At 35.7% G+C, this 11,121-nt stretch overlaps 2 protein-coding genes across 2 annotated transcripts in view; both read left to right on the forward strand.

The window, feature by feature from the left end:
- Nucleotides 1-11,121, forward strand: part of LOC118744865 (probable serine/threonine-protein kinase DDB_G0282963) — a 122,974-nt gene that overhangs the window by 98,436 nt on the left and 13,417 nt on the right. The window lies entirely within an intron of this gene.
- LOC118744866 lies at nucleotides 577-1,369 on the forward strand. The gene has a single exon (XM_036478253.1). The coding sequence runs from the start codon at nucleotides 577-579 to the stop codon at nucleotides 1,315-1,317; it is 741 nt and encodes a 246-aa protein (XP_036334146.1). The 3' UTR covers nucleotides 1,318-1,369.

Genomic DNA, 11,121 nt, shown 5'->3' on the forward strand with positions numbered 1-11,121 from the left:
ACTCTCTAGAAAGTAATTTATGCAACCTCACATACGCGGTTTTGCACTATATTTATACGCGGTTTTCCATTTTGTTGATACGCGGTTTTGTACTTTAAACGACGGTATGTATGTATGTGCAAATGTGCATCTGTACTCGTACAATAAATTGAACTGTGGCAAAACCAAGTTTGCCACCAACACCACTTTTTGTGGTTATTATTTCTATGTTTGTAACTGGTCATGTTCACTAAATTAATGTAAAATATTTCATGCCCAACTAGAAGCTAACGTAATCGGATGAAAAAATGCCTTTCAATAATTCAATTTGATTCTTTTCCTTGATTTAGATTTTACTTATTTTTTATTAATTTCTTCGATTTAAAAGAAAAATTTCCACTTTATTCTCTTCCACTTCAATATTTTGAAAGTGTTTGAAATTCAAGAACTGAGCTTTCTGAGTCATAAAAATTACTTTTTAAAAATTGTTTATTAATCTTAAAATGCTAATATTTTAGTCTTTTATTGTCTTAATCAATATACTCCCTTTGGCTTTACTCTAAATTAAAATTTTGTTTAAAAAAATCATTGTTTGCAATGGCTATGCAAAATATATTTCGCAAAAGCTTGCTGTGTACCAGGAAACCCGGCTTAAAATTAGCGACGTCGTTTGCCCAGCCGTTACGGTTATCAAGCACCGTGGGCGGCTGTATACTACCGACGAAAGCAAAGAAAGCGCCCAGCAAACCTAAACTAAAACGCAAATGCAAACTACAAAAAATTGCCATTTGCAGTGAGGAAGCTTTGGCGGCAAAGAGGAAAACAAGGCCTTGTAAAGAAAAAATCATACCATCGAACCTTGAAAACCCCGAGTGCTGTAATAATCCATGTGTCGAAATGCATCCACGATTTGATGATTTGTATTATGCGCCGTCCGAGAAGAATAAACCATATCAACAAACCTGGTGTGAATTCAGCGGTTTTCGAATAGAAAAACACCCCACATGTTGCTATGAGCAGGACGATATACCACTGCCGAAGCGGCGGAAGTTGGGCCATAAGGATATTTCTCAATCACAAGTGCGTGATATTGCAAGGCAATGTCCCAACAATTTGAATCCGAAATGTTGGAAAATTATTTGGCCTGGTTGTCGTACGAAAAAATGCGACTTCAAATGCCACGACTTCCCTGGGCCGCAAGATTGTTTGAAAGTCTGTACACCATATCCGAGCTTTTCGGAATGTGACAAACCTCTTCCCAAGGCATTACCTCCGGTAGAATGCGATTGTCTCAACACCAAAGGTTATTGCCCAATGCAACAAAAAGAAAAAGCGTAATGTAACTAAGAAACTTGAAATAAATAATTCGATAGTGCAAAGTAAAATTTATATTAAGTGTAATGTATTTCTGCATTTCCGGGAATGTTTCAAAGCAAATACTTTGATTTGTTTAAACACATCGACTTTGATCATCCACTCTAGCCATATAAATATAAAAAAATGTTTAACATAATCGAAAAGGTGTTTTTATCATGGGCCATGTGGTGGAGGAAAATATTGTTAGAAAGCAAACCAATTTGGTACCTCCTCGTGATCATTCCTGTCAAGGGTCTTAAAAAATACCATTTTTGACTAGGTTCTGAATTTGAACGCAACAAAACGGCACATTGCGTGCTAAAGAACTGTTTTTTTTTATGAAGAGTATCTTTAAGTAGAGACGAAAAGACGTTGATGCAAGATTTCTGATAGTATCGCGTTAGTAACCATCATTCATCGATAATGGTGACAAATTAAAATCGTCCATACTATCGATAGCGCCATCTATAGTTTTGCAGCTGTAATTGGAGCACTAACTTCATTGGCGAGGCTAAACATGCCGGAGTCTCCTCTCAACTAGCCCTTACTTCAAACAATCAAATCGTGATTAGGTTTCCTTATACAAACACTCATGGCCAAAATAATAGAAACGCTTTATTTTTAACCGACTTCACAAAACGAAGAAGGTTATCAATTCATCGGAATATTTTTTTAAATGTTTTTTTTTAAGGTCCCATACTAATCCGATCATTGGATCACGAAGAAATTAACGATAATCTTAAATTTTTATACGAGAATTGAAGTCGGTTTTGTTTTTGTTTAAAAATTACTTGTCTTTATTTAATGTTTATTTATTTATTATAAAAGTGCAGCACATTGTGCCGTAGGAATAAAAACTAAGCAATTGCTTTTTCTTAAAATTTCAGAGCTTTTTTTTTGAATTTATTTAAATAAATCGAGTAAAAAGTATAACATTTAAAGAAAAAGCAATTGCTTAGTTTTTATTCATACGGCCCATTATCTAACAACCATATAAATTTCAAACTTTGTGTAAAAATTTTAAAAATTCTGCAAAGTTTGATCTAAATTTTCGACATTTTAATCAGATTTTTGAGTATGCAGTCATGGGCGTAGCCAGGTAGGGCTATATATATATATTCAGAAATAGTACCAGGAAATGCTAGCTCGATAATTTTGGCTCCTCCCTAACTTCCAAATTTTTTCCTATGTATATAGTACATGCTTAATACGGCATTTCCACGATTCGTAATTCGCTCTCTTATTCGTAATTCGCTCTCCCATTCGTCATTTGCCTTGCCAATTACCTTCCGAATTACGAATCACCTTATTTGTAGGTAATTCAGATCGAATTACCATGCGAATGACGAACGAATCGCTGCCTTCTCTAATATTTCTCGGAATTATATCGAAGTTTTCACCGGCCTGGTCCCAATTGTTGGCACTTTTTCTAGTTATAGAATAATATTAATAAAATATTCTCTATATAAATTAAAAATGTTGATGATAACTTAAATTTTAGCTCCATCTTCGATATTTGCAGTACACAAAAATAATAATAAATAGCGCAGAACAAGAACAAGAACTAAAGCTGCCAAACGAATTACTAATGCGTGTCATGGAAACAGGGTAATTCACGAATTACTTAGCGAATTACTTAGAGAGCGAATTACGAATTGTGGAAACATCGTATAAGTCAAAAAAAGGTAAAAAATTCAAATTATGTGTGTAGCATGCACAAACAAATAATGTTTTAGGTATTGAGGTTAAATTTTTTTGAAGTTGCATTTTTAAAGGTTACAATGTTTTGATTTAGAGACTTGCTTTAATCAAGAAATTTCAGGTACTGAGGGTTGCGGTTACCGTGTACGCACTGTAAATATTTTTCATCGGATATACAGAAATTAAACTACGAACAATTATAAGGCTCAACTTATGAACAGCGCTTAAAAAAAATGGTTTTGAAAAAACTAAATAAAATGTAGTTGGCCTTCCAAGTAATCGCTTTCAATGAAGTTGGGGGCTAGCCACCTTTTGATTCAACTAATCGCCTCTAAAATTGCCTGGAAAATCGCCTGATGTGAACACAGTTTTAAGTTGGTAAAAAATCGCGTTGGTTCTTGATAATTCTTTTCTGCGTATTACGGTACTTTTACCAATTAAATATCAATCACCACCCCCAAGAACGTCACTTACGTGCAATTAGTATCAAGTGCATTTAGAACGCACATAGTGAGAGCACATTGAACTTCACCCACTCATAAGGAAACTCAGATTAACATAAGTAAAATACAACGTAAGCATAGACATATAAGTACATATGTATACGTACATATGTGCCTAATTGAGTTTGGGGTCTCTGACCTTGCGTCTAAATCCCGTTTGAAAACCAATGGGAATTTAGGAAAAAAAAATCAAAAATACATAAAACCCTTAAAGCAATCATAGTCAAAGAAACTAATTGCTTGTGCAAAGTAGCACGTGACAAATGTTTCAAAGCTGACAGTTGAATAGAATTTCAGCAATTGTGTCAACGCGCCTGCATATAGCCAATGTGAACACTTATTCGTGGGCGTGCAGTAAAATCCAAATATACCCTGTAGGAATTTTTAAATTCAAGAATACCCGTGCTTATGCCCTAAATAATTAGACTATTGGAACGTGAAGTCTTCTTTGTTGATATCTATCATCCAGACAAGTTATGAGAACTTCCTCAATATAATTTTTTTATGTCAAGCGAGTTACGCTAAGTTTTTTAAGTTTACTAATTGGGAGGATCCATGGAAAACTGAGCCTCAGTACAAAATTAATTTCTCTATAAACTAACAAACGAAGGATAAGACAATTGTAAAAATCTTGAACAAAATACAACAAGTTAAAGCTTTATATGCATTGTTATTACCTTTTTTACGTTTTGAAATCTAATTCTAAGTAAATTTTTTGAGTGATTTTAATGTAGGTTGTGTTGGAAGTGCTGTAAATCCACATTTCACACTTCGTACAAAAATTATAAAAATTCAACAAACTTAAACTATTACACCCAAATATTTTAAACTTTTTGTTCAGAACGTTTAGAAAAATTCTAGGTATGCAGTTATATAACCCTTTAAATTTAGGTACGTAAAAGTTAAAATTTCAAGACGCTAGGAAATCGCGTTGATTTTTAATAATTTTCCCGGATGACGGTGCTAGGCATTTTCTGCTACTAAAAGGCACTATCCTTAGATAAAACTTGAGAGAATTGAACCCCTACTTTTTTTTTGTATTTTGTAATAACTCACATCACAATGTAGAATTGTTTAGTACTTTATGCTTAAATTTAAACCAGAAAGAAAATTTTTCTGTACAAATGTCCCTCAAGGTCATGTTTAAATAAAACACTCAGTCTTTTTTTTGCGTTTATTTCGTCAATATTTCAACTTCAGTCTGAAGTCACCATCGGGACCATTCGACTGCGCATGGTTTTATTTCACCACGGCCTTGAGCTCAACAAATTTAATATAATTTTCAATTAAATGGCGAAAAAAAATAAACTAAGTTTACTAATTTTATTTCATTTATATAAGTTTAGGGTTTTTAAATAAATTTACAAGTGTTCTAATATTTTCGGTATTTTTACCGACTCCAAAAAAGGAGGGGTTATCAATTCGTCGTATTTTTTTATGTATGTTACCTACATAACTTAGGATCACGCAAACCGACATCGATAGTTTTTTTTTATCGGAAAGGTGGTACCTCAAGGTGGTCTCATTTGGTTTAGATGCGATCATTGAACCATGAAGAATTTACGTTCGGTGTTGAAGTTACCTTTTATGCGCCAGTTAGCCACCGACGGAGCCGCTCTTCCATACTTGCCATCCGTATCAACATATCAAATTGCTGACGAGAGAGAGATGCAACGACAACTGCGTCGTCATGTGGTGGTGAGTTTTCGTTTACACGATAATCTAATTAGGTCGTGTCAGCTGTTACGGTCTCCGATTTTACGTCGATGGGTAACTACGCCCCAATACTTCATTTTTTAGTATTTACGTTCAACTTTTTTCCGTAGTGGTCTATTCGAGCTCTTTTCTGTGAAAAATAACTCTACTGAATGCAAAAATGTCTGGAAAATTTAAACTATCTTCCAATGTGCACGCTTAGAAAAGTAGCATAACGAGTTTTTTTTTCGAAACCGAGCCTAATGTTCACACAAAATCATATCTCCCATGGTGGTGTCTTTAGTTTGGATCCGTATGAAAAACCTCTCAAAAAACCTGAAGGATAATTTAAAAAATTATTGACTTAACACCGCTTTCAGGAAAAATGGGCAGAAATTCGACTCGGTACAGTCATATAAGCCCTTTTTGGACATCAATAACCCCTTTGTCATTATTGGACTTAAAACAATTATCCGCTTAAAGCTTTTGGCAAGTGACCGCACTTTCTGGTAGAATTCGGGCATTATTCCAGTCGGTCAGCATCTTCAGCTCTTCGCTTTTATTTTCTTCTTTCGAGTAATTCTTCTCCAGTCCTTTTTGTCAACTCCCAACATCTCCTCCACGTGGCGCGCACTTCGACCGATAGAAGCGTGACTCTTTACGTAGCATATTTTCTGCCAGCATCAGCTTGCCTTTCATCATCGTATCTACCTGTGGTTTTTCCGGGCTCGTCGAACTAAATAACTTCATCCCTTACTCATGAATGCACATTTGGTAAAGAGTACTCAATGAGAGAAAGAGTGAAAGTAGTGTAGAGGATCTACTCGAAACTATTAAGCTTGCTTATTTATATATAGAAAAACTTGAAAGTTAGTGGGGCTCGAGCCCCTTCCCCTACCAAGCAATGCCCATTAACCCCTCTCTTTCTGCCGCGGCACACGGCTTCACCAACTTTGGTTACCGCATCTCGTAACTGCATATCCAAAATTCACACTTTACCCCTTTGCAATCCCAATGTTTATACATTCCTAATGGCTGTTTCATCACTTCAGCAACATCATCGTTGTCAATGACGTGCTTGTCTTCAGCATTGAGTGCAATGCTTAAATAAAAATAGGATATTGGCGTTGATAGCACTGCTGATGATGCCTGGGCGGTAGCGACATATACATATGTACAGGCAGATCGGCAGTGGCGTTAAATCGGAAGAAAGACATCGAAGTAAAAGGAACTATTTGGTTACAACTATGTGGGATTACCATGGAAAAATTTACTACTGCAACCGAAAGAGTGCAAACGCAACTTACGTACAGATGTATGTATGTGTTGGATACCATTCAACAGCAATAGGGGGAGATACAGGGCTGATGACTGCATTTTGATTGAGTTCAGTTAGGCAATGCGAGCGCTAGACATTGAATGGTTGGCTGCAGGAGCTTGCCTCCGATAAACAAATCAAGGCTGTGCATGCAGTCAGGCGTACAGGCAAATCAATGTCATATTTGCTAGGCTTACTGCATACATACATAGGTAGCACCAGTACCGGCTACTGCGGCGGCGGCGGCGGCTGCAGCTGACATTGACAGTGTCAACAGCGAACAGTCATCGGCTGTTGCAGTGCCGCTTCTTCAACTGCTTTCAAGTGTTAAATGCACAAACACCCACACATGCACGTTTGCTTATAAACAATTTATTCTTGCAACGTCAGCGTTTGGGTTTTCTTTCTACTTTGTTGCTCTTATATTTTTGCTGTGAATGGGTGGATGTGTGTGCTGCACTACATTGTATGCAGGCGGATTATCCTCCCTGCAGTAAAATTTAGAGACAGTCTGGCAAAGCGCTAGTTTCAAATTAAATATTTCAGAACTATCTCGGAACTGGTGCAAAACGGCTGCAGAGCGGGACATTTGAAGCCTGCGGTGTAAGTGTACAAATTCTCACTTCTCGTACAATAAGAAAGTAGCTCAACGAGAAGGCCTCCGACTCAAGCATCGTTGGTCGCGAGTTCAAATCGCGGTGGAGGCAGTTGTGAGTTTTCAGATTTAATGAATTTAAATTGTTGCGTGCCGCTTACCGCGTGTCGCTTTTATAAAATATGTAACAAACATGGAATCTGTAAAAGAACAGAAAAAACGGAAAATGTTTTCTTATAAAAAAAAAAAACTGTCCAAAACGGGACCGATTAAAAACTAGTTGCAAAGTAATGCACTGGGCGACAATTGCCACCGTCAATGAAATCGCCGTGTAAAACTGGACAGTTGAAAACATTGCTTGGGTATTGAGCTAGAACTAGCACTGTCGGGAAAAAAGTCTAGTTCTACGCTAGTTCTGAGCTAGTCACATTTTCTGCAGGGCTAGTACACCTTAATGCAGGTGTATGTGTTTCTCTCTACGCGTAGATATACGTACACACGTATGTATCTATGTATGGAAATATAGATGTACTTCAGCCGGGCTAGCTCGACGCATTTTGACTGCGCCTGTCTGCCTGCCCACGATTTCCCTTAATTCATTGTTGATGTTGAACAGATGGGTTGTCGTCGGCGCAGTGCGTGTTGTTGTTGTTTTAGCTGTTGTTGGTATTGATATGTTGGTAGTCTTGTCGCTAGCAGGCATTGATTGCTATGCATTTCCTTATACTGCATGCGTATGCACCTACCATACATACTTATGTACATTAGACTGCATCACGCACCATACAAAAAAAAACGGTACTGTCTTCCCATTGAAATTATAAAATCTATTATATTTTAAGACGTCCACCAAAATATTTCATACAAATATTAAGATTTAAGCGAGCTGGACCGATTTGAAAATACCTCTAAAAATGGAGTTCTTTATGATTAAAAATTGTTTCTTTAGGACTTTTTTTTGAAAAATGATAGAACGGTTTAAGCTTAAAAAATTTACGTAAAAAAAAACAATTTAACGGAATCGTATCTAATAATGAGATTTTTGATCCTGTTTTTTAATTTTTTTTCAAAGAACCCCAACTCTTCCGATTTAGACTTGTGAGGTATCACTGGAAAGGTATTTTCTCACCCTTTTTATTCATTTGCTAATAAGCTCATTCAAAGGATGAAAGAGAAAGGTAGAATGAACGAACATCATTCAAAGTTGATTTAAGATGTGTTGGTATTGGAAAAAAAAAATTGGGACAGGAATAACTTTTTTTGCACATAAATAAAAATAGTGTGAAAATACCTTTCTACCGACATACCACATGTCTAAATCAGAATATTTTTGGCCCAGTTATTTAAGTTTTTCGTAAATCAATCTTTGCAAAGAGTAAAAAAACAGCATCAAAAATCTCGTTATTACGATTCCGTTGAAAATATTTTTTTATGCAGAATTTTTAAGCCTAATCTGTTTTGTCATCTGAGGGGATTTTTTTCAAAAAGTTCTTTAAGAAACTATTTTTATTCATATAAAACTCCATTTTTGGAGGTATTTTCAAAATTGGTCCAGCTTGCTTAAATCTTAATATTTTTTCGAAATAGTTGGTGGACGTCTTAAAATATAATAAATTTTGTAGTCCCGACGGAAAAACTCAAAGTTTTTTCGGTGATGCAGTCTAATGTACATACATTACGTGAATATCTGCATATCTACGCGCATGCAGTGCATAGTTCGTTAGTACTTGGCTATAAGGAAAAGCATCTTCGGATTTCTATGGTACAATGTCGAACGGTGCATTTAGTTGAATATTGCACGTGCCTTTGTGAACATAATATAACGGTTGCCGGTTGTCCAGCACAGTTTACTACTTGTAATTGCGAGTGTGATTTGCATCGCTGTTCACCAGTGTGCAAAAAACAGGAACTTCACAGAAAATCAATTTGCCTTTGGAATTGTGATTTTTATTGCCATTTTAGTCTGCAAATTGCATTGCTGCGTGAAAAAATAGGCATTCATACCGAGCCATAGTCAGAATGGTTGCCGGCGATGCAGGCGCCATAAAAGTGCAAAATTCTCATCTTAGGCAGTCATTGGCGGTAAGAAAAAATTTTGTTACTGGAAACATTTAAAAAACTGTGGTTGTGAAACTTTATTGAGAGTTCCTTATGAAAGATAGAAATCAGATATACAGTGGTGGAAAAATAAATAGGGACACGACATATTAACAAATTTTTCCTAATTATCTCTTTTTTAACGCGTTTTCTTCCATACAAAGTATGTTCGATATTTTTTTTTTGTATGGAAAAAATGCGTAATACATTCAGAATGAAAATTATCAAAAATCAACGAGATTTGTTAGCAACTTCAAATTTCCACTTTATTTTCCTAAAATTTAATGGGTTATAAAACTGCGTACTCAAAAAAAATTTTAAAAAATCTGATTAAAAAGTTGAAAATTTAGATGGAATTTTGCAGAATTTTTATAATTTTGCACAAAGTTTGATATATGAAGTTATATGGTCTTTGTTAGGTAATGAGCTATGCTTTTATAAAAAAAAATAATAGATAAATATTAAAACCTAAACAAAAGAAAATTAGGAAAAAATTTGTTAAAATGTCGTGTCCCTATTTATTTTTCCACCATTGTATGAAAATCTAGCGCTAATGTTGATTGGCGAATATATTTATGAATGAATTATTGCACATAAAATGTGTAAATACGAAAATCTTCAAAAACCACCTCGTCAAAAAAAAATATATTAGAAATAGTTCTTACAAACTCCCAATAAACAGAATTGGCACACAATATCACTTTGAAATGGCGTGCTATAGATATGACCGATACTGTATACTTACGGTGACCATCCGTCCTGTATTATAAGGGACAGCCCTCTTTTTTCGGCCTTTGTCGTGGTAATTTATTTATTTCATACGGGACGCCAAATGTTCTGTATTTCTTTTCATGTCCCGTATTTTTCCCGTATTCGGTATTTTGGCGCCTTAACAGCTCATAAAAATGGCATGCCTATGAACTTGTTTTAAATGTTAAATCTGAATGCTGGTGATTCGAATCGATCAGCACATATCGATAGCTGAGTGGAAGATCGATCTATCTCAGCAGCCAGTTCGAAAACGCCCTGTCTCAGAAAACTCTTCAGGAACGCCCTACTTCAGAATTTCATTGAAGAATGGACCTATTTCAAAATTTTATTGAAAAATACCCTACCTCAGAATTTGGTTGAAGAACACCCTATTTCAGAATTAGGTTCAAAAATGCCTTTCTCAAACGAAAGTTTTGAAATCGGCAGTTGAACTAGGGAATTTTTGAACTGAATTCTGAGATAGGGCATTTTTTAATAAAATTTTAAAATAGAGCGTTCTTCAACCAAATTCTGAAACAGGGCATTGTTGAAAAATTTTCTGACATAGGGCGTTTTCGAACTGGCTGCCGAGATAGGTCGATCTTTCACTCAGCCATCGATATGTAGATGGTTTCTGAAGTTATAATTTTGCTAAAATTTCAAATTTTGCATACGTATATGGATTCCAAAACCAACAAGCTTGCTGTCCAATGTGCCGGGTGTGGAGGATATTTTCAAATTTTGTGAAGAGATGTTCATTAGGCGAAACTACAAAACTAAACTAAACGAAACTAAAGAAATTATTGCTGATTGTATGAGGGATTGTATCTTCAAGATGAGAAACTTTAAATGAGATAGCTGCCCGGAGGCCGCATTATTGCATCCCCCTTGTGCATATTGTTTCTTATGATAAATTTTTCCAATAACAGAAAAATTCTTTTGAACGAGGTGCTATAGCTTCCCTATCAATCAAAAGGAATACTCCTGGATTACTCTCTTCGGAGATTTGGTTTTTGTTCCTAAGTGAGTAATAACGGAGTACAAAACCGACACAATCTCAGTTATTGCTCCGAAATCATGCCTCGGGGAGCATTCTTTTGTTGCTCACTTAAGAGATCTCCGATTTG

Source organism: Rhagoletis pomonella, unplaced genomic scaffold (genome assembly GCF_013731165.1).
Source record: "Rhagoletis pomonella isolate Grant_MI unplaced genomic scaffold, Rhpom_1.0 Rhpom_scaffold_00008, whole genome shotgun sequence".
In the NCBI taxonomy this organism is placed as follows: domain Eukaryota; kingdom Metazoa; phylum Arthropoda; class Insecta; order Diptera; family Tephritidae; genus Rhagoletis; species Rhagoletis pomonella.

Bases quoted from the DNA above. Each gene is read 5' to 3' on its own strand.
- LOC118744866 (XM_036478253.1), top strand. From the start codon at position 577: ATGGCTATGCAAAATATATTTCGCAAAAGCTTGCTGTGTACCAGGAAA.